This window comes from Saccopteryx leptura, chromosome 3 (genome assembly GCF_036850995.1).
Source record: "Saccopteryx leptura isolate mSacLep1 chromosome 3, mSacLep1_pri_phased_curated, whole genome shotgun sequence".
Classification (NCBI taxonomy): domain Eukaryota; kingdom Metazoa; phylum Chordata; class Mammalia; order Chiroptera; family Emballonuridae; genus Saccopteryx; species Saccopteryx leptura.
In genome coordinates, this window is record NC_089505.1 from 256,163,666 (window position 1) to 256,188,118 (window position 24,453).

The following is a 24,453-nucleotide window of genomic DNA, read 5'->3' on the forward strand; positions in this document are numbered from 1 at the left end:
ACTCCCGCATGCGCCCGACCGGGATCCACCCGGCACGCCCACTAGGGGCGATGCTCTGCCCACCAGGGGGCGATGCTCTGCCCATCCTGGGCGTCGCCATGTTGCGACCAGAGCCACTCTAGCGCCTGAGGCAGAGGCCACAGAGCCATCCCCAGCGCCCGGGCCATCTTTGCTCCAATGGAGCCTTGGCTGCGGGAGGGGAAGAGAGAGACAGAGAGGAAAGCGCGGCGGAGGGGTGGAGAAGCAAATGGGCGCTTCTCCTGTGTGCCCTGGCCGGGAATCGAACCCGGGTCCTCCGCACGCTAGGCCGACGCTCTACCGCTGAGCCAACCGGCCAGGGCTGATGTTCTTGTTTAATTATAAATAAATCAAATACTTCTTTTATCGCTTCATACTCATTTTGAAATATCCCCTAATTTTTTGTGAGCAGTATATCTGAAGCGCCCAAATCTCAAGCGGGAAATGTTGATGGGGTGAGGGGAAGATGGAGTGTGTGTGTGTGTGGTTACTGTTGGGCGCCTGTGCCCTCCAACCCCACCACTGTAAAGTAGTAGACGACCTAAGCAGCAAATGCCTAGTTCATACACCTGAACAGTGGTGGGTGGACAAAGCTCACCCAACTCTGGGCTTTTCTTGATCAAAGAAAAACGCGTACTTAGCAGCCTCCTTGGTCAATTTCTGCTAGCTGTCAAATCAATTAGAGTAGAATATACCACACTCCTTTCCATTCCCTGGTTCCAGGGGAGAGGGGAAGCCATGTTAGGTAGCAGGATGCAAACCTTGTCACTGTTCTGAGACTGCTACACAATAACATTCCCTGCTTTTCTCTGCCACCGCCGTCTCCTTCTGACATGTTATTGCAATGAATAAAAATGCGCGCTTTTTTCCTTCACAAAACGAGTTGTTTCATTAATATAATCTGAGAAATCAGATTAGGCGGTGAGGCGCGAAGCTGAGGAAGAAGTGTCTTCTTTCATATGCCAACCTCTGAACAAGCAGAGTCTCGGTACCTACTTCCACTATACAGGAGGCACCCACCTTGGGTCTTCCTCAGTGTGTGAAGAGTTGAGTGACTTTTGGCCCTTCGCGGCCCCTGTAGTGTCCCTAGTTACCGTGCCCCTAGTAACCTCCCGCCCCAAGCGGGGAGCTGCGGGGACCCTGAGGCCCCGCCAGCTTCCCTGCCCCGGCCGGCGCGGGCGCTTAGGCCTCAGTGGCTTGGTGATGGCCGCCTCGCACCGAGCCGCTAAACTGGCGGCCTCCAGTCTCCAAACCCCGGTAAATCCCAACACCGGAGCGCGGGTCGCCCAGTACGAACGCGAGGACCCCTTAGAAGATCTGGCGGCGGCGGCGGCGGTAGCTGCCGCCTTTGAGGAGGAGGAGGAAGAGGAAGAAGAGCCGAAGGCTGTGCAGCGGGCGCGGGCGCTGGTAATGTAGGGGCTGGACGCGTGCGGGGGCTGGGCTCTGCGGGTGCAGGCTAAGGGCTGGTCCGAGTCCCCGCTGGACTGAGCGACCCGCTGCAAACGCGGCGCCCAGTCGAGAGCCTCCCTACCTGGTGATCCTGGCCCACCCCTTCTCTCTGCCCCCATTGAAAACACTCAAAACTGAGGCTTTAAAAAGTCCTTATTTTCACAGAGATTGTTGCAGAAATTTCTTGCAGAGCATTTGCTTTTACTCTGTTTAGTCTAGAGAGTGCATAGTACAGAACCTTAGCCCTTATACTCCAGCATCTGTCAGAGGTAGCTCTTCCCTTTTCTTTTAAACTTGGGAAAGACTGATTGTCTACCCTACAGAGTATTACCCATAGAATTCAGGTGAATCAATTGTGCTTTCAGAGGTTTTCGCTTTAAGGTCTTGGTTATTAGCGCATCTTAACACGATATTTAAAACCATCAATTGTTCAGTGGCTAGATCAGACATGTGGTTAAGCATCCAGAGAAGCAGATTACTGAAAACCTGTTATTTCCTAAAGGGGTCTTCAAGGTAATGTGAGGTAGCCTTTTTTTTTTTTTTTTCACAGGGACAGAGAGAGAGTCAGAGGAGGGATAGATAGGGACAGACAGACAGGAACAGAGAGAGATGAGAAGCATCAATCATCAGTTTTTCGTTGCAACACCTTAGTTGTTCATTGATTGATTTCTCATATGTGCCTTGACTATGGGCCTTCAGCAGATCGAGTAACCCCTTGCTCAAGCCAGCGACCTTGGGTCCAAGCTGGTGTGAACTTTTTGCTCAAGCCAGATGAGCCCACGCTCAAGCTGGCGATCTCAGGGTCTCGAACCTGGGTCCTCTGCATCCCAGTCTGACGCTCTATCCACTGCCCCACCGCTTGGTCAGGCGAGATAGCCTTTTTTAGCTGATCACTTTTCAGTATCACATGTGTTGTAAACACCTGTCCATTAGGTAGAGGGCGGAGTCTGCCATCTGCTCTATTCCCTTAAAATATAGAAATCTTGCCCTGGCCAGGTAGCTCAATTGGTTAGAGCACCATCCCCATATCCCAGGGTTGCAGTTGGATCCTGGGTCAGGGCACAGAACAAAAATCCACCAATGAATACATGGATAAGTGGAACAACAAATCGATTTCTCTTTATCTCAAATCAATAAATAGATTTAAAATTTTTTTTAAAAGATAGAAACCTTGAATTTTTACTACCAATCTGAAGATATAAACCTCCTTACCCCCAATTTAAGATTCCTAATACCATTCTTCCAGGCCTCTCAGATACAAAATGAAAAAACATTATGGTCTAGGGTTCATAGAAATCACTGACTATTTTGGAATTTTAATCTCTTTAATCTACACTAAAACTGTTAATGAGAAAATTTGTAGCAATACCTTTCATGGTTAGCATTTCACCAACAGATATAAACTACTTGAGGTTATCCAAAGTAAGGCAGATTGAGACCCTGAACATGAACCAGGGTGAGAGAGGACCAGTTTCAATCACATTGAAGCTTCTTTTCAACACAAGTTTCAGTAGCCAACAAAGACGAAATGATGGACTAAGAAGATTTGAGTGGAAAAAAAAGGATTAGGAGTCCTGGATTGTGATTTATTCTGTGCCATTTACTAGATAATAGTAAGATGTTTCCTTGTCTAAAAGAACAACAATAACTCTTTCTAATCTCACTGGGATGCTAAGAGAACCAAATGAGGAAATGTGTGTCATCTCTAAAGAACAGTTCATATAAATTATTAATAGTAATGACTACTGCCAGTGGCACTGTTATTTGAACAACCTACCCAAAGATTAAATTCTACTTTGGCTTGCTGTGGTAGTGGAGTCAGTCATTTCTATAGTTACAGTATACTTCCAGAATGCCTTGTTTTTGTTTTTTAAGATTTTATTTATTTATTTTAGAGAGAGAAGAGAGAGAGAGAAAAGGAGTGGGAGCAGGAAGCATCAGTTCATAGTAGTTGCTTTTTGTATGGGCCTTGACCAGACAAACCCAGGGTTTTGAACTGGTGACCTAACCATTCCAGGTTGATGCTTTATCCACTGTACCACCACAGGTCAGGCCAGAAGGCTTTGTGAAACTGCAAATTTGTATTAGAAATGTATTACCGTATGAGAGATTAATTTATCCAATGAGCTAGTTTCAAAGGGATGGGATCCTACCAAGAAAAAAAATAAAAAAGGAAGTAAATATAAATTTGACACTGCTTTGAGACCACCACACTTAAAGGATCTAAAAGCAAACCTAATAAGCTGCCACTTACTGCCTGGTAGCCAGAGGACACTGGGATGGGGGAAAAGCACAAAAAAGGAAAGAGTGCATGAGCCAAGCTGGCTCGGGTTTCCACCTTGATTTTTAAAGGTTAATTTGGCTCAGTTTTGTCATCGATAAAATATAGTAAACTCTGATACCATCCCCACCACACAAGATTGATCAGAGAACTGTCACAGTAGGCCCTTGTCAACCCTCTGCTTTGCCAGAGCCTTTCTTCCCCACCCTCCCATGCCATGTCCCTTGCAGGACTCTGCTCATATTGGGCATTGAAGCATGTTCTTTGAATCTAGCCTCAGTTGGAAAGATATTCATTCATAGGCCTTGTTAATGTGGTTGATGATGACATGTATGAAGTAGTATTCTATAATTCGCAATTAAAATTTCACTGACTTTCCTAATGGGGTGGCCTTCTCTTTTTTTTTTAACAAATATTGAGCATTTATTAAGTGCTAGTCACTGACTATTCAGTGGTGAATGAAGTAAATATAGCTTCTAATTTGGTGGGGAGGTTAGATAATAAAAAACACTTAAACTATTGTAAGATGGGAAATGTTGAGAAAGAAATCAACGGGGTACCATGATTTAAAAAAAAAAAAAATGCAGGAGCCTGATTGGTGGTAGTACAGTGAGATCCCAGGTTCCAAACCCTGAGGTCACTGGCTTGAGCACAGGCTCACCAGCTTCAGTGCGGTATGGCTGGTTTGAGTGTGGGATTAAAAAAAAAAAAAAATTCCAGAATTGCCAGTGATACCAAATGTACTATGCCACAGATAATTATGAGTGCTGATTACTAAAGAAGCACATGTGCTGGATGGAGTCGTTATCTAAATGGGTCAAGCCAATGTAAGGAAGATTATCCTCTAATCTAGTGGCTGTACCTACAACATTCCACAAAAAGCCGAACAATTAAAGTGAAAGGGTGCTATTTTAGGCTCTTGGAAAATAATGTCTTTTATCTACTAAAATGTTTTCATTTCTGTGAAGACAAAGATGAAATTAGAGTTAGAATTCACTTATTCACTATTAATCTGTTTAAGGTAAAACACTGTGGGATGAGTTTAACTGCAAAGTTTAGGCTAGGGTGAAGAGTATTAAAGAGGAATTGGGACAGATGCTGTTAAAAGTCAGTGCATAAGTATAAATTATCAGACCTGCCACATCTCTTCAGAAGCTACTCATCCTTCAGTATCTTTTTCTGTTTTTCCAGGACCAAATAAATTTTTACCCTATAATGCTTTAATGGAAAGTGATTGGTAAAAGGCTTTCTTTTAAGAGATAGTCTAAAACAGTGGTCCCCAACCCCCGGGCTGCGGACCGGTACTGGTCCGTGGTTCATTTGGTACCGGTCCGCAGAGAAAGAATAAATAACTTATATTATTTCTGTTTTATTTATATTTAAGTCTGAATGATGGTTTTTTGTTTTTTTTTTCCTGAAGTTGGAAACGGGGAGGCAGTCAGACAGACTCCCACATGCGCCCCACTGGGATCCACCCGGCATGCCCACCAGGGGGCAATGCTCTGCCCATCTGGGGCATTGCTCTGTTGCAACTAGAGCCATTCTAGCACCTGAGTCAGAGGCCACAGAGCCATCTTCAGCGCTTAGGTGATATTTTATTTTTTAAAAATGACCAGATTGCCCTGGCCAGTTGGCTCAGTGGTAGAGCATCGGCCTGGCGTGCGGGAGTTCCGGGTTCGATTCCTGGCCAGGGCACACAGGAGAAGCGCCCATCTGCTTCTCCACCCCTCCCCCTCTCCTTCCTCTCTGTCTCTCTCTTCCCCTCCTGCAACCAAGGCTCCATTGGAGCAAAGATGGCCCGGGCGCTGAGGATGGCTCTATGGCCTCTGCCTCAGGCGCTAGAATGGCTCTGGTTGCAACCGAGCAACGCCCCAGATGGGCAGAGCATCACCCCCTGGTGGGCATGCAGGTGGATCCCAGTCGGGCGCATGCAGGAGTCTGTCTGACTTCCTCCCCGTTTCCAACTTCAGAAAAATACAAAATAAAATAAAATAAAAAAGACCAGATTCCCTCTGTTACATCCGTCTAAGACTCACTCTTGACACTTGTCTCGGTCATGTGATACATTTATCCGTTCCACCCTAAAGGCCGGTCTGTGAAAATATTTTCTGACATTGAACCTGCCCATGGCCCAAAAAAGGTTGGGGACCACTGGTCTAAAAGAATAAATGGAGAAAAAAAAAAAAAAAGAATAAATGGAGAGTACATGGGTGTTTTTGCCTAAAAACGTTTTTTGGAATACCATCCATGTTTTAGTTTTTTGTTTGTTTGTTTTGTGTGATAGAAACAGAGAGAAGGACAGACAGACAGGAAGGGAGAGATAAGAAGCATCAATCCTTTGTTGCAGCTCCTTAGTTGTTCATTGATTGCTTTCTCATATGTTCCTTGACCCGGGAGCTACAGCAGAGCAAGTGACCCCTTGCTCAAGCTAGTGACCTTGGGCTTCAAGCCAGCGACCTTTGGGCTCAAGCCAGCGACCATGGGATCATATCTGTGAGCCCATGCTCAAGCAGGGTGAGCTGTGCTCAAGCTGGCGACCTCGGGGTTTGGAATCTGGGTCCTCTACATCTCAGTCCGATGCTCTGTCCAGTGTGCCACCGCCTGGTCAGGCTTCTTCTTCATCTTTTTTTGAAAATAAGCTTTTTCCTTAGTACTTAGTAGAAGATAGCTTTTTAGAGAAGCCAGTATTTCTTAGAATGATTCAGTCCTTTGTGAGGAAATACCTCTTCCTTCTCTTGGTGGAAATAATGTTTTTTTTTTAGCTGTACATTCATTCATCCAACAGATGTTTACTGAGCATCTGCCAGGAACTTTTCTAGTCACCAGGAATACCATGGTGAGCAAAGCAGACAAATCCTTGCCTTTGTGATGCTTACTTTTTAGAAGAAGCAGGCATACAATATACAAATAAATAAAGATATACAGAATATCAGTTGGTGGCATTCGTTCTCTCTAATACTGGCCTCTTGTACACTGTTTTTAGTCCTTTTTTATTTTTATTTATTTTTATTTTTTTTATTTTTTACAGAGACAGAGAGAGAGTCAGAGAGAGGGATAGACAGGGACAGACAGGAACGGAGAGAGATGAGAAGCATCAGTCATTAGTTTTTCATTGCGCATTGCAACACCTTAGTTGTTCATTGATTGCTCTCTCATATGTGCCTTGACCGCGGGCCTTCAGCAGACCGAGTAGCCCCTTGCTGGAGCCAGCGACCTTGGGTTCAAGCTGGTGGGCTTTTCCTCAAACCAGATAAGCCCGCACTCAAGCTGGCGACCTCGGGGTCTTGAACCCGGGTCCTCTGCATCCCAGTCTGACGCTCTATCCACTGCGCCACTGCCTGGTCAGGCAGTCCTTTTTTATTTTTAAATTTTTATTTATTGATTTTACCCAGTGAGGAGAGAGAGTAGGGTGGAGCAAATAATATCAATTCTTAGTTGCTTCACTTTTGTTATTAATTGCTTGCTTCTTGTATGTGCCTTGACCAGGCAAGCCCAGAGTTTTGAACCAGCAACCTCAGCATTCCAGGTTGACAATTTATCCACTGTGCTACCACAGGCCAGGATGTTTTTAGTTCATTTTTTTTAAATATTCATAACTTTATTATTCCATAATTTTTTTTTTGGTAATTTTCTGAAATTGGAAACGGGGAGGCAGTCAGACAGACTCCCGCATGCGCCCAACCGGGATCCACCCGGCACACCCACCAGGGGGCGATGCTCTGCCCATCTGGGGCATTGCTCTGTTGCAACCAGAGCCATTCTAGCGCCTGAGGCAGAGGCCACAGAGCCATCCTCAGCGCCCAGGCCAACTTTGCTCCAATGGAGCCTTGGCTGCGAGAGGGGAAGAGAGAGACAGAGAGGAAGGAGAGGGGGAGGGGTGGAGAAGCAGATGGGCGCCTCTCCTGTGTGCCCTGGCTGGGAATTGAACCTGGGACTCCTGCACGCCAGGCCAATGCTCTACCATTGAGCCAACCAGCCAGGGCTATTTAGTTCATTTTTTAAAAGACCATATTTATAACTCATATATACAAGTGACGCTTCTGAATTTTCCCAATGGGAGAAGCTACTGAGATTTATTTCCTACTGTCTTATCAGATTAGGTCTATAATTTTCTAGAGAAAATATACTTTTTTTCATTCTGAGTATATTTCAGGCAGTAGGCTAAATTTAACATCATGGTCAGCAGCCTTTTATGCATAATATCATAAATAATTTCAACTGTTTTTTAATTGAGAAAATATCAAAATTTTTTTATTTATGAAGAGAGTGGACTTTTACCACTGTAGTTGCTTCAATTAAAAGAACTATGAGAGTCCCTGTCTGGGAACTCAGTTAAAGCATTGTCCTTATACACCAGGGGTCGGGAACCTATCTTGCGAGCCAGATGTGGCTCTTTTGTTGGCTGCATCTGGCTCGCAGACAAATCTTTAATAAAAATAATAATAACATTAAAAATATAAAACATTATCATATATTACAATCCATTCATTTCCTACCGCTCGTGTTCCTGGTTGCGGGTGGCTGGAGCCAATCACAGCTGTCCTCCAGGACAACACCAAATTTTTATTGGGTAATGCATAACGTACACAGGTTGTTGTATGGCTCTCATGGAATTACATTTTAAAATATGTGGCGTTCATGGCTCTCTGCCAAAACGGTTCCCGACCCTTGCTCTATTTCTTCTCCACAGGCACACCCTTAGGGCCCACACTGTAGGAACACAGCTGCAGAAGGCTGTTGGTTTGTAGCAAAAGGAACTTTGTTCTTTGTCTCAGTTATCACAACTCCAAAGGATGTTCTTTATAAAGGATAGTTTAATTCTATCGTATGATAGTATATGGGTTGGTACATAATGTGGGAATCTAACAATCCTTTATAAAAAGGGTTTATTTTCTGGCAACTTTGTCTCTCTCTTGTTCTCAATAAAATGTGAGAGGAAAATGTGCATAGCCCACAAGTGACTTATAGTCCATTAGTATATGTATATAGACCACAAGTAAGATGCAGCATTGGGAATCAGTGTCAACATTATTTCTTTCAATTCCAAGTACCATATAACAGGTTTTTTCCTCCTATCAGACTGATTTTAGCAGCCTTTCCATGATGGATGGACAAAAACTTATAAACTTTGAGGACCTCGTGGATTTCTCTGAAATTTACCACTCTAATGAAGAATATTTCAGAAAACTGGAAAAGCTGAAGGCTGCCCACATGGAAACTATGGCAAAGTTAGAAAAAATGTACCAGAAAAAATTAAATTTAAAGGAAACTGAGCCAGTAATCATCAGGAAAGAAGCTTCTAGTGTCTCTTCCATGTAAGTTTATACATAATGTTATTTATGGAATGTAAAATAAAATGTATACTTACAAGCGCAGAACAAAATTATTTCAGAATATAGTATCTCTTAAGTATCCCTTTGTACTTTTAATTGTATACAGAAGTAGGAGTTTATTTAAAATGTTTAATGGCTTATCAACCTACTTGGTGGTCTCTTGCTTGAGGGTCATTTGGTGGCCATTGGTCTTTTCTGTCTGATTCACAGAACTGTACACATGCATAAGAGTATTTAGTCTGGGTGAGTTTTAAATGATGAATATTAAAATTTAATTTTAAAAGCCCTGTATAAAATGTGGATTAATACGAGCCCATTAAAGATATATAGCATGAACAGTTTAGGACTAAGACATAAATCTGATTTAAATTTTCAAAATCTTGAATTTCAAGACCCATTGCTGTTATAACCTCACTTGTTTTGAAATTTGAGGCAAGTCCCTTAACTCATACTGATGTGTTGGTCAGCACTGATTGTGTATCCCCTGTGCGCCAGACTTGCCTGGACTCCAGGGAGTCAGAATGGAGATTCCCTCGGAGTTCAAAGACTAGCAGAACACCAAAAATTGCAATACAACATGATGTAATAGTGTTATGGAGACAGAGGAAAAAGCAGTTGATTATGTCAGGGTGTCAATGGAGGGATACAGGCAGAAATTTTCTACTGACGTGTCAGATCTTAGTTCAGTGTAAAGAGGGCGGTGAACTGCAGCAGATACGGGAAGCCAGAGCAGCCTTCTAGGCGGCTGAAATCCCGTGTGCAAAGGCATGCTGCATGGCTGCATGAGAAATCATGATGTGTGTGAGGAGCTTTACGTGATTGGATATGACTTAAAAATGGTGATGGGGGTAGGGAGAGGTGAGAAGTAAAACTGGAAAGGTAGGCAGGGGCTAATATTAAAGGGCTTTACAATCTATACTTGACTTTGTAACCCTGATACTTCATGGTGACTGGAAAACATGTGGCAAGTTCCATTTAGAGGTTAGACACAAGGAGCCTCAACTGTCTCATGTTTCTCCTTCATAAAATGAGGCTGTTGGATTAGATAATTTATAGGCATTTTACAGTTCTATCTAAATAAAAGTGATAATTTTTACAAGCTATATCCAGCTTCTATCTTCTGATTATACCATAAGTTAAGAAAACATGTAATTCTTAATTTTTATATTTGGTCATCTACAACTGGAAGTGTAAACTAATTATTCTTCTGGTTTAGGTCTGTATCAGAAGAGAACTACTATCACCCTGCCTCGTCATTAATCACATCACTTTCAGAACCTGATTTAGGTCGTTCTTCCTCCTTGATTGTGTCTTCCTCTGAAGATGAGTTGTCCAACTTAGAAAAGGAGTATTCTAAGAAGAACGGAATGATGACTTATGCTAAGGAGCTCATCAACAACATGTGGACAAACTTTTCTGTTAAAGATTACATGCAGTATGAAGATGCTGAGTTGCCACCCGTTAAAAAAACAAAGAAGAAACCAAAAGAATGGGTGCCAAAGATTACAGTACCTGAGCCTTTTCAAATGATGATTAGAGAACAGAAGAAAAAAGAAGATAACATGAAATCTAAATCAGATATTGAAATGGTACACAAGCTGCTCAAAAAACAAGAAGAAGATCTAGAGTGGAAGAAAACATTCCGAGCCAACCCAGTTCCAGCATTTGTCTTTCTCCCCCTTTATCATGATATAGTCAAGCAGAAAGAAGAACGAAGGAGGACTATGAAGGAGAAAAGCAAAGAAGCTCTTCTGGCCTCGCAGAAGCCATTTAAGTTTATTGCAAGGGAGGAACAGAGGCAAGCAATCCGGGACAAGCAGCTGAGAGACTTTTTTAAGTCTACAAAGAAAACAAAAACAAATCGATTTAAAGCCAGACCTGTACCTCGATCTATTTATGGTTCAGCTACCAATGACAGGTTAAAGGAAGAAGAGCTCTGTAGAAACATTAAGACACAGCTGAGAGCCCAAGAACATTTACCAAATTCATCCCCTCTGCCTTGTAGACCAGCTCACAGACGTTTTGCTGCTAGGAAGCCCAAGTGTCTTGAACAGGCTGAAAAGTTGAAGTGTAAATCCAAGTGTAGGAGCCAGACTGCTGATTTTAGAATACTTCCTGAGAGATATCAGAAACACCTCTCAGAACAGAAATGTCCAAAACTACAAACAGTCTGCAAACCAGCTGATTTTCGTGCAGCCTCACATGCATCCACTAAAAGAGAAAAAATTTTGGCAGATATTGAAGCAGATGAAGAAAATTCAAAAGAAACATGTTGGCCTCATCTGTCTCTAAGGCGTGAGTCACCAGTAAGAAGTCCAAAGGCAAAGCATGGGTCTTGTGACTACAACCCTCCAATGCCCACAGTATCTTCCAGAGGAAGAGAACAAGCCACAAGGTAAATAACAAAGATACAGTACTAACTGACTTTTGCTTGCTAAAATAGTGTATGCAGCTCTATTGATTTTATGTTAGTGAATTTGAAAATATGAAGATATTACTATATCTGGTAATATATTTTACTCTATGATATAGAACATTTTGCTAGAGGATATGTTAAGAAATGTCTTTTCTATTTTAGGAATCCATGGGAACAGAAAAGGTTATAGTCAGCCTATTGATGTCCAATTTCCCAAGTCAGATCCTTCTCAAAGGTTGTCTTTTTTCAACCTTTGAATTATCCTGTGTTAAATCTTTGCTAAGCAACCTTCTCTTTGGCTTAAAGTGAATTAAGCCTTAGTTTGTTGCCCTCAGGAGATCACTTGAGGAAAAGAAAATGTTGGAAGAGGAGAGAAATCGGATCCTAACTAAGCAGAAGCAAAGAATGAAAGAATTGCGGAAACTCCTGACAACCCGGGCTAAGGCTTATGACTCACATCAAAGTTTAGTTCAGATGTCTAAATCCAGAATGATATCTCTCAGGTATCATGAAAGAATTCTGAACCTCCAGACCATCGGTTTTCAAACTTTACTTTTTTAATCAGTAGATACCAATCTATGAAGAGATAAAGAAGAGAACTAGTATTTTAGTTTCTGGATTCAAGTAACATCAGTTACTTATACTCAACACACATACACACACTCACATTCACTCACTCACCTCAGGGTGAGAACCAATATGTTTATTCTCCTGATGGTGAGGATTATGAAGCCTGTTGATGAACAGAAACGTTTTATATTGTGGCCATAGTTAATATAATCTTATATCAGCATTTAATCTTTTTCTTTATATTATTTTTGATTGCATAGTACAATATTGAGAAAAATATTGATTCATACAGATAAAGCTTTTTTATTTTTTTAGATAAAGCTTTTTTAATAGCTTGCCTTGTAATCTCAATATCCTCAATAAACAGATATGTCATAGAGCTTTGTTCTAAGGTTTCCATGAAATCTTATAGCACAAATGAACACATTGGTATTAATTAACATTAGTTATGTGAAGTGTCAGTTAACACGTGTGTTGATAGTTAATGGTATGTGTTGCTTTTTGTAACGGTTTTAATATAAATAAATAAAAATATTCACAGAACGCTGGAATTCTGCAGTACAAAGTTTGAAAACCAGTGTTCCAGAGGAACATTTTTATGTTGAAAATAAACATAAAAATGCTCATGTTTAAGTAGGAAAATAACTCCCCCAAAGCTGGGTAAGTAATATGACATTAATTTTTAATCTGATCTATAAATAACCCCCAAATCTATATTTCCTTTTAAGTATAAATCTTTCTTTTAAAATATATATAATTATATTCCTCTATAATGTATGTTATATATACCTTATAATGTCACTTAATGTAATTTATTGATAGAAGGACCTTAATTTGATGAACTTGAGCAAAAAATTCCTTAAAAATATACTATTCATCCTTAGAAGGTAAACTGGATTTTCCATAATACCAACTTGTATGTAATTAAGCATAATTATCATTTTATAGTATAATTATTTTCTCTAATTTATTAAATCTTTTTATCTTGGTAGAGTTAGTGTATTTTACATAGAAAAAATAGCATATTTTGATTCATTATAGGATCTTGCCCAAATAATAATACACTTACTGTGTATTTATGGCTTTTGGTTCCTATTCCTTTATATGTTATAGTCCCATATTCTCCACTTCTCTCCTGACCTGTTCTCATTTAATTAACTTTGCCACCAACCTATAGCAGATCTCATTTAAGGGAATAAAAAAGAGCAAGATGTTGTTTTCAGAAGAAATTCCTTAAAGATAAAATACGTATTGAATATTTTGTACCTTTTTTTTTCTTTTATACACTTACATATAAGATAAGAGAGTATTCATTCATCTTTTCAGGCCATTTTAAAGCCCCCTTAATACGTTATGTCTTGAAGATTTCAGAACCTTCAACGTAGCAAGACTGCTTCCAGGATGTAAAATGTATGCTCTCAGAACCTAGAATTTTTATTCCGCATTCTATAAAAATTTACGAGTCTAGAAAAGGAATGGTGATAAACTATAAATTGTACTCATAATTTAATTTCTGATTTGTCATCTAAGCTAAATGTTATACATGCAAGTTCTTATTTCTTTTTAAAATTCCATTCCTTTTATTTGATTTTAGAAAGAGTGAAAAGGAAAGGATGAGAGAATACCGAAGAGAACTAGAAGAAAGAGAAGAAAAATTAAAAAGCAGGCCGCTACTATTTGAAAGAGTTGCTCAGGTTGTGTTTGTTGGAATTTAAGAGCTATTGTCAGTTGTTGTTGTTTTGTTTTTTTAACATTACCAGCTCTTATTAATTTACAGTCCATTTTTCTGTGTTATATAATATATTAAGACATACTGTTTCTGTGACACCTTCATCAAATCAGTCAAGTAAGTAATTTGCTGAAATCTGAGCATTGAATCTCATTGATGAGGCACATAAGCTTGATAAAGAATATGCTGCTAATCCAATCGTTTTCAAAATACTAGTTTCACAACCTGTTTTTAATAGCTGTTCTTTTTTCAGTACCAACTTGGCCATATATTAAGTTAAGGTCTTCATGATATGATTTGGAGGTCTTTGAAGAATTAAAAAATGAAACCAAATGGCTAATTGAATCAGATTTATTTCTGGCAGTATGTTTTTTAATTGAGATATAACTGACATATAGCACTGGATAAATTTAAGATGTGCAGCATAATGACTGACATACATAAATTACAAAATGATTATCACCGTAAGTTTAGTTAACATATATCACCTCTTATACTTACCAAAAAAGTGTTTTTTCCTTGTGATGAGAACTTTTAGGATTTACTCTCTTAATAACTTTCACATATCCCATTCATACTTATGTTGTATATGACATCCCCAGTACTTAAACTGGAAGTTTGTGCCTCTGACCAGCTTCATCCAGTTTCTCTTGGTAATCACAAATCTGATCTCTTCTTTTATGAGTTTTTTTTTTAATTTTAGATTCCACATATAAGTGAGATCATACAGTATTTGTCTGACTGTCTTATTTCACTTAGTATAATGCCTTTAAAGTCCACCCATTTTGTTGCATATGGCAGTATTTCCTTCCTCTTATAAAGATTATTAGTATTCCACTGTGTTTATATACCACATTTTTTTATTCATTCATCTTTCAGTGGACTCTTAGGTTATTTCCTTTCTTGGCTATTATAAATAATGCTGCATGAATGTGGGGTGCCGATAGAGATAGTGGTTTTGTTTTCTTCAGATATACCCAGAAGTCAAACTGCTGGATCATAAGTTGTTGTATTTTAAATTGAGAAACCTCCATACTCTTTGCCATAGTGGCTATTCTAATTTACATTCCTACCAACAGTGCACAATCCTAATGGCATTTATCTCGTCTTTTTTTTTTTAAATACAGTACCAATGACCTCTCCTCTATTTTTTGTGTGTTTGTTTTTTATTTATTTATTTATTTTTAATTTTATTTTCTGAAGCTGGAAACGGGGAGAGACAGTCAGACAGACTCCTACATGCGCCCGACCGGGATCCACCCGGCACGCCCACCAGGGGCCACACTCTGCCCACCAGGGGGCGATGCTCTGCCCCTCCGGGGCATCGCTCTGCCGTGACCAGAGCCACTCTAGCGCCTGGGGCAGAGGCCAAGGAGCCATCCCCAGCGCCCGGGCCATCTTTGCTCCAATGGAGCCTCAGCTGCGGGAGGGGAAGAGAGAGACAGAGAGGAAGGAGGGGAGGGGGGTGAAGAAGCAAATGGGCGCTTCTCCTATGTGCCCTGGCCAGGAATCGAACCCGGGTCCCCCACACACCAGGCCGACACTCTACCGCTGAGCCAACCGGCCAGGGCTGGTTTTTTTTTTTTTTCTGAAGCTGGAAACGGAGAGACAGTCAGACAGACTCCTGCATGCGCCCGACCGGGATCCACCCGGCACGCCCACCATGGGGCGACGCTCTGCCCACCAGGGGGCGATGCTCTGCCCATCCTGGGCGTCGTCATGTTGCAACCAGAGCCACTCTAGCATCTGAGGCAGAGGCCACAGAGCCAGCCCCAGCGCCTGGGCCATCTTTGCTCCAATGGAGCCTTGGCTGCGGGAGGGCAAGAGAGAGACAGAGAGGAAAGCGGGGCGGAGGGGTGGAGAAGCAAATGGGCGCTTCTGTGTGCCCTGGCCGGGAATCGAACCCGGGTCCTCCGCACGCTAGGCCGATGCTCTACCGCTGAGCCAACCGGCCAGGGCTTATTTTTATTTATTGATTTTAGAGAAAGGGGAAGGGAAAGAGAGACAGATACATTGATCTGTTCCTGTATGTGCCCTGACTGGGATTGAACCCGCAACCTTTGTGTATCCAGATGATACTCTAACTAATCAGGATATCCAACCTGGGTCTTGTCTTTTTGATAGTAGCCATTTTAACCAGTGTGAGAGATCTCATTGTGAGATATCACCTAATGATTTGCATTTTCCTGTGATTAGTCGTGTTGAACACCTTTTCATGTACCTCTTGGCCACTTGAATATTTTCTTTGGAAAAATGTCTAATCAGGCCTGCCTTGTGGTGCGCAGTGGGTAAACGTGTCCACCTGCAGTGCTGAGGTCGCTGGTTGGAAACCCTGGGCTTGTCCAGTCAAGGCACATACAAGAAGTAACTACTATAAGTTGATGCTTCCCTCTCCTCCCCCCCCCCCACTTTTCTCTTCTTTTTTTCCTCTCTCTAAAATTAATACATAGGATCTACAAAAAGAAAAATCTCTAATCAGTCCTTTGCCAGTGTTTAAAGTAGATGGGGTTTTTTTTTCTATTGACTTATATGGGTATTTTATGTATTTTGGATATTAACCCCTTATCAGATGTGTGATTTTCAAATATTTTTTTTCCAATTCAGTAGGTTGCCTTTTTATTTTTATTTATTTATTTATTTTATTATTTTTTTGCATTTTTCTGAAGCTGGAAACAGGGAGAGACAGTCAGACAGACTCCCGCATGCGCCCGACCCGGATCCACCCAGCACGCCCACCATGGGGCCACGCTCTGCCCACCAGGGGGCGATGCTCTGCCCATCCTGGGCGTCGCCATGTTGCGACCAGAGCCACTCTAGCGTCTGAGGCAGAGGCCACAGAGCCATCCCCAGCGCCAGGGCCATCTTTGCTCCAATGGAGCCTTGGCTGCGGGAGGGGAAGAGAGAGACAGAGAGGAAGGAGAAGGGGAGGGGCGGAGAAGCAGATGGGCGCTTCTCCTGTGTGCCCTGGCCGGGAATCGAACCTGGGACTTCTGCACGCCAGGGTGACGCTCTACCACTGAGCCAACTGGCCAGGGCCGCCTTTTTATTTTTTTGATTAGTTTTATTTTTAAGTGAATCTATAATTTACCATCTTAACTACAATTACTGAAAGGATTTTTTTTATCGGAAAAACTAAATTTACATTCAGTTTTACAATCTTTTCCATAAGAGAGATTTGTCAATTTCAGATCGTCTTCTCCTTAAGTACCCATATGGCAGAGGTTCCTGTGGGTAACATAGCTTAACAGTAGATAGAATCACTGGAGGTTATAGGTGCTGTAATGTGAATTTCAGGCTGTTACGTTTAGAGCTTTCTGCCAGCATGTGTCTGGGACAGATGTCATTACAGGACTGTCCTTGTCAATGACTCATTGAGGACTAAGGACATGTATTATGGGTGAATCTATATATTATAATCTCTCAAAGTTATGACAACCCTTTAGTTACTGATTTAGATATAATTTTATGTAGAGCTTGTCATTTTAAGAGGTGGATGTTTGTTAACATGTCAGTTTTACTCTTTGGGGGAAAGGTCATAAGCTGTTTTACATTACTCAGCATAAAGCGATTGACTTTGGCTCAAAACAGTTGTCAGCAGCTCCCAGCTGCAGGTTTTTATGTCCTCTTGTTTGGTAGATATATCAACCCAGATTTCCCACTGGCGTCTAACATTAATTTTGCCCCAGACTAACTGAATAGATGTTAAATTGAATTTTAAACCAAATTCAGATGAAGGTTTATGAGCACTAACTTTAATAAGTATTTTAATCTCTCTCTCTTTTTTAGTATTTTAGTTTCTTTTATATTTAATGTGCTGAAATCAGAATATAGAGTGCCTAATGCATTCAGTTAGGTTTGGGGTTTCTTTCTTTTTTTTTTTTTTTTTTGGTATTTTTTGGAAGTGAGAAGTGGGGATTGGGGGCACGCAGACAGACAGACTCCCTCATGCGCCCAACCGGGATCCACCTGGCATGCCCACCAGGGGGCGATGCTCTGCCCATCTGGGGTGTTGCTCCGCTACAATCAGAGCCATTCTAGTGCCTGAGGCAGAGGCCATGGAGCCATCCTTAGCGCCCAGGCCAACTTTGCTCCAATAGAACCTTGGCTTCAGGAGGGAAAGAGAGAGAGAGAGAGAAAGAAAGGGGGAAGGGTAGAGAAGTAGATGGGCGCTTCTCCTGTGTGCCCTGGCCAAGAATCAAACCTGGGACTTCCACACGCTGGGCGATGTTCTACCGCTGAGCCAACCGGCCGGGGCTTGGGATTTCTTTATTCTGCTCTACAGTTTTTGGGGCATAGTTCTCATCTTCTTACTTTGACATGCCTTTCAGTTCCCCAAGGCTTATCCGTTGGCATTTATAGCCTCTGGATGCTTATTCACTTTCTTTTCTTAAAATTGTTACTCTCTTGCCTGACCAGGCGGTGGCTCAGTGGATAGAGCATCGGACTGGGATGCGGAAGGACGCAGGTTCGAGACCCCGAGGTCGCCAGCTTGAGCGCGGGCTCATCTGGCTTGAGCAAAAAGCTCATCAGCTTGGACCCAAGGTTGCTGGCTTGAGCAAGGGGTAACTCAGTCTGCTGTAGTGCCCCCCCACACCCCCCACACACCACCCCCCGTCAAGGCACATATGAGAAAGCAATCAATGAACAACTAAGGTGTCGCAACAAAAAACTGGTGATTGATGCTTCTCATCTCTCTCCGTTCCTGTCTCTCTGTTCCTATCTGGCTCTCTCTCTGTCTCTGGGGGAAAAAAAAGTGTTACTCTCAGTGGGTGCATTTTATTATATTTATTTATTTATTTTTTGTGGCAGAGACAGAGAGAGTCAGAGAGACGGACAGACAGACAGAAAGGGAGAGAGATGAGAAACATCAATTCTTCGTTGCGGCACCTTAGTTGTTCATTGATTGATTTCTCATATGTGCCTTGGGGGGGGGCTACAGCAGACCAAGTGACCTCTTGCTCCAGCCAGCGACCTTGGGATCAAGCTGGTGAGCCTTGCTCAAACCAGATGAGCCCACGCTCAAGCTGGCGACCTCAAGGTCTCAAACCTGGGTCCTCCGAGTCCCAGTCCGATGCTCTATCCACTGCACCACCGCCTGGTCAGGCTCAGTGGGTGCATTTTAGACAGCAGTTAAAGTGCTTCATTTTCAGTTTTACAGTGTGTCAGAAAATGTACTGCTGATTGTTTTATTTATTGTAATCAGTTTTTGCTATTTTTATTTCTCCCATGGAACACTAGACTCCATGCTAGGTCCCTCATTATGCTTAGGAGTACCTGGATTAGGCAAATATCTGACTTCATTGCTGAAGTCAGGCTTTAGGCTACCTTCAAACTCCAGGATGACCACTACCAATTAGATAAAAGAAGGGTGGTGGAATGGAAACGACCCAGGAGGGGGTCAAAAGACTTGATTCTACCACTTACTATTCTTGTGACTTTAAGCAAACCTTAGTTGGGGTGGTGGGAGCATCTTGGTTTCCTTACTTGTTAAATTGGGGGTGAGACTGGGTGTTTTCCCACACCCTTTCCAAAATGGGATGCCACTGGTACAGGGCCATTCCTACTCACTTTGCTTTAGTTGGAGGTCCAGATGGCAACTCTTGGCCCTATACTAGTTCACATCCATTCATAGGAGCTAAAAGCCAAGATACGAGGATGAACCCCAGTCAGCTGTGGCTCTGTAAAATCTATGGTCTCAGGAACTATGACAACTTGAGGTATGAGAGGGTCATCATAACTCCCACAGGTCCCAAAGCCAGGAATTACCATTCTGGAGATTTGAACCCAATTCTAAATTCATGTTCTATTTGCTGTATCCATTGCTTCCTCCACAGAGTTAAGATGACAACACTGATGATTTTGTTATCTTTGGTGGAGTAGAGATATAGCTTATAAAAAGGAGAAATTATAGTAGGTACATAAAATAAAAGAACCCTCTGACAACTATCGCATAAACTTATTTTCTTACTGATTTTTTCAAATATCCTCCCCCCCCCTTCTTTTCCAAGTGAGAGGAGGGGAGGTAGAGAGACAGATTCCTGTACACACCCTGATTGGGATCCACCTATCAACCCCTGTTTGAGGCCCATGCTCTGTGCCCATCTGGGGCCATGCTCCCAACCCAGCTATTTTTAGTGCCTGAGGTGGAGACTCCATGGAGCCATCCTCAGCACCTAGTGCCAATGTGCTCAAACCAATTGAGCCATGGCTGTGGGAGAGGAAGAGAGAGAGAGTGGAGAGGGAGAGGTAGAGAGGCAGTTGCTTTTCCTGTGTGCCCTAACTGGGAGTTGAACCTGGGACATCCGCACATCAGGCTGATGCTCTACCACTGAGCCAACTGGCCAAGGTTCCAGATATCCTTAAGCAGTCATAAAAGTATATAAAACAGGAAGAGTGTAAAGAATAATTATAGATCAAAACTCATGTGGCCACCACCCAGGTTAACAAATAGAGCATTGCCAACACCCCAGACCCTATGTGCCTCTCCTGGGTGAAAGCCCTCTCTTTTTCTCCTTGAGGTAACTGCCATTCTCACTTTTGAGATAGGTATTTCCTTGTTTTTCTTTGCAGTTTTACCACCTATGATCTAACCCTAAATAATACAGTTTAGTTTGGCCTAAATTATCCAGTATAGGGCCCAGTATAGGGCCTTTTTGTAAATGAATCATAATATATATATATATATATTCTTTTGTGTTTTGCTTTCTTACTCAGTATTAATCCATGTTGTATGTAGCTAGAGTTCATTCATTTTCATTGCTTTATTTTACCCTATTGTATGAATAGACTTACAATTTATTTATCCGTCCTACCATTGATAGATATTTGGGTTGTTTCCAGTTTTGGATTGTGCACAGCAGTGGTTTTCAACTGCCAGTCTGGTGCCAGTCCGCCAGAAACTTCTTGCTGGTCCACAAAAGAGTTAACCACACATACAACATCAGGGTGGTTAACTCTTTCATAGACCAGCATGAAGTTTCTGGTGGACCTGCACTGGTCTGCAAACTGGTGGTTGAAAACCACTGGTGTACGGTACTATTCTGAACATTTTTATATATGTTATATAGGCACATGTAGGAGTTTCTCTGGGTATATAACTAGGAGTGGAATTGTTGGTCGGAGGATATGCATATTTTCAAACAGCTGTGATTACTGAATTTAATTTTCAATGGAGCTTTTAACCCATACATTTTAAATGGAAATTTAAAGTCTTGTTCTCATCTAAAAAGGTTTGTCTTTCCCATAGAAAAATGCAAGAATGGCAGCAGAAAAGCATTATTCTAACACCCTAAAAGCACTAGGAATATCTGATGAGTTTGTTTCAAAGAAAAGCCAAAGTGGAAAAATATTTGAGTCCTTCAGCAGTCAAGAGATGAAAAGTGTCACTGAAGATAAAGAAAGGTAACATATATAAGATGTCTGAATGGTATACCTTTGAAAAAGTTCTTACCTGCAGGAAAGCAAAGTTCTGTTCTATAATATTTTTTAAAAGTCTTTTACCTAACGAAATACATATGCCTTGTAAAACATGGATATTTTAATATATTTGACATTCAAAATATTACACAGCAATGAAATATATTGTTTTTAAGGCAGAATAATTTAAGTTTCTGACTGGCATAAATAATGAAAATAATATGCTTTCAAATGAAGTTTAAATAGTCAACCAAGTTTTAAAATAAATTAATTCCCAGGGGAAAAGTGCCCAATTGGCACTTTTATGTTTTCTTGATAAATTGGAGCTCATACATTTGAGGAAGACTGACTTCATGACGACATACTTTGCAAAGGGTTTGTTTACCTTTAAACCAAATCATTTTTCCTTTGAAAGACTGATAAATTTCTTCCTCTAGCTTTAATGAAGAAGAAAAAGTAGAAGAAAGAGAGAATGGGGAAGAAAATTATTTCACTGAAACTAACAGCCAGGATTCTTGCAAGGAAAAAGATGAAGCCGAGGAAGAGAGTGAAGAGAAAGCTGTGGAAGAATAAAACAATGGGCAGGCTTCTCTTTGGGCCTGCGCTGTTGTTTCCAGCTTCCAGTGTTAGCAGCCTTGCTGTGTTAGGAACGTGGATGGGAACCCCTCTGATGTGCAGGGCTCTGGAGCAAAGTCGGCTGAATCCGGCTGATTGGTCATTTGCGTAGGGCTTTACCTCCTCGGTTTTTAAACTGCTACATGTGGTCTCTTTGCAACTTTGACCTTGTATTTTTTAAAAGCATTTGAAAATCACAGCTGTCGCAAGCTGATTAATCAAGAAAATATATATTTATTATTTTTGGTAGAAAAAAAAATGGCTTAGCATTGAGAACAAAGAGAATATTGGCCATTGGTGATTTGTTTAAAAATTTTTTCTGGAAAGCATGAATCAATAAATATTTTTAAATTATACTATTTGCCTATTCTTTTTCTCTCTAATATAGCTCTCAAAATGAATCCTCAAACTGGTTTACTAGTTAAGGTTTTTATCTGAGCCATTTATAAAAGTAATGAAATATAGAAAAAATACTTAGAAATTTACCTTCATTTCTGCACTGAAAGGTGACTATTAAATTGTCCATACCATCATCACCTTTTATCTCCTGTTTTATTCTAAATTATTTTTGATATATAAATTATTAGAAAAGTTTTTATATTCATTTTTTAACCTTCTATATTATAATAAATGGAAATAAATATGGCATCTGAGTTATAATCTTAATAAATATCAATCTTGCTTTAAATATGATAGAATTGTGCATAATAACTTGTTCAAGGCAAGTCTCCAAAGTAATTCAGACTTACCTCTTTAATTCTAGACCCAGTGGTGCTCAGCTTTTTACATATTATTGCAGACACATGTGTCTCTGTGCATGATATTAATTTGATTTTATGAATCTATCATTTTTCCTCTATAAGCAAATTTTTTGTTTTAAGAGTTCAAACCAGTCATAAAGATGCGATAGGGTGAGACACTTCCTTTTATAAAAGCAATCAACTTCCTTTCCAGAGGATGAGCTAATAAAGGTGTGTATAATAGCAGAAATAGGCAGGGAGCAAGACAGGAACACTGAGCTGCTCCTGTATGTGCCCAGACCGAGGAGTCTAACCAGCGACCTCCACGTTCCGGGACAACACTCCAACCAACCGAGCTATCCGGCCAGGGCTTAATATATTTTCTTAATTGATTGACTGATTTTTACAGAGATAGAGGAAGGGAGAGAGAAGAGAAGGGGAAGGGAAGCATTCATTTGTTTTTCCAATCAGTCGTGCATCCATCGGTTGCTTCCCATGTGTGCCCTGACCGAGGATTGAACCCTCAACCTTATCGATTCAGGTCGATGCTAACCAACTGAGTAACCAGCCAGGGCCAGTTTATGCTTTAAATGAAGATATAAGGTGATTATTCCCAATCAAGTGTAAATGTTTGCTTGTAATTTTTTCCTGTAGTTTGTGTTAAACTATTTGCCATTATGAGATTGTAAACTCCTTGAAAGTTGGCACCATTTTAAATTTTTTCTTTGTATTATTCCTTTAATATTTTGCACAAGTTTGTGGATATGGTAGGTACTTAATAAAGGTTTGGATGAATAAGTAGATGAATATGTTTTTAAATTTTACTTATAATTACTTCAAACTGAGTACACATGGGATTAAAAATATTTCCCTTTCAATTTATTGCAAACCTGTGAGACACAATCCACAAACTGTATTATTTTTAATATAACTTGCTTTCAAGGATTTGCTTCTTATTCTGTCCCTTCTCAGTTTTTTGGGGAGAGGGTAGGACTTGGTTTTAGGAGCAATCTTTCATTTTCTTTGAAAATGGGAATAGTACCTATATTGGGTGACTGTAGGAAGGGTAGATGTGTGGAAAAGCTCTTTGCAAACTAGGCTATTCAAATGATAGGGTCAGAAGACAGAAGATTCCCGAAGAAACTTTATTTTAACTTAAAAAAATGTTTTTTATGTTTTTTATTGATTTGAGAGAAAAGAGAGAGAAAAGCATCAACTTGTTTCACTTTGTTGTTCCATTCAGTTTTGTGTTCATTGGTCACTTTTTGCTTATGCCCTGACTAGGAACTGAACCCTCAACCTCAGCACAGTGGGATGACGCAATATTTACTGAGCCATTTGGCCAGGGCCTCCTAAAGAAACTTTTAACTTTAAATATTTTTATTAAAATGAGATACAAAGTGATTTAAATATTATTTTGTTAGAAATAACATGTGAACCACTTTTTGAAGACAGTGATCTGATTGACCCAGCCAAACTTAGAAGACAGGTAGTTTGAAATTAGTCTATGCAAAATCACTTTTTGTTTTTAGAAAGCCATCAAATTGACAACTAAAAGATTGCTTTATTGTGTGACATTACACAGTAAGAAGAGATAAAAATTAAGAAGAAAAGTAATAAAACTTGATATATAACTATCAACAGTCAATAATTTGCATGCCTATATTCAACTCTGAAAAGATGATAATGTAAAAAAATGGTTATAGAATTTGCTTCTGGGACAGAGTCTGGGAGTAGGCAGTGGAAGACTTAGTTTTATTTTGTTTTGTTTTTTTGTTTTCAACATATAAAAAATATAAATGAGGCATTAACCTTGTTGGAAATACTTTCTAGTCATGGCTTTATAGTATACTGATAGCAAGAAAAGAGAAAAATATACCTTTTCT

The 24,453-nt window shown here is 40.8% G+C and overlaps 1 protein-coding gene across 2 annotated transcripts; it reads left to right on the forward strand.

Annotated features, from left to right (window-relative positions):
- The first annotated feature begins 1,143 nt into the window (after positions 1-1,143).
- On the forward strand, positions 1,144-23,298 carry FAM161A (FAM161 centrosomal protein A). 2 transcript variants are annotated; one of them, XM_066378192.1, is made up of 7 exons: positions 1,144-1,425; positions 8,828-9,063; positions 10,298-11,476; positions 11,833-12,000; positions 13,662-13,761; positions 21,043-21,197; positions 21,650-23,298. In XM_066378192.1, exons 1-7 carry the CDS (start codon positions 1,222-1,224, stop codon positions 21,783-21,785), a joined length of 2,178 nt encoding a protein of 725 aa, XP_066234289.1. In that variant the 5' UTR covers positions 1,144-1,221; the 3' UTR covers positions 21,786-23,298. The 2 variants fall into 2 exon arrangements, with proteins under 2 accessions (XP_066234289.1, XP_066234290.1); XM_066378193.1 differs by lacking the exon at positions 11,833-12,000 and having other exon boundaries at positions 21,650-23,297.
- Positions 23,299-24,453: the final 1,155 nt, after the last annotated feature.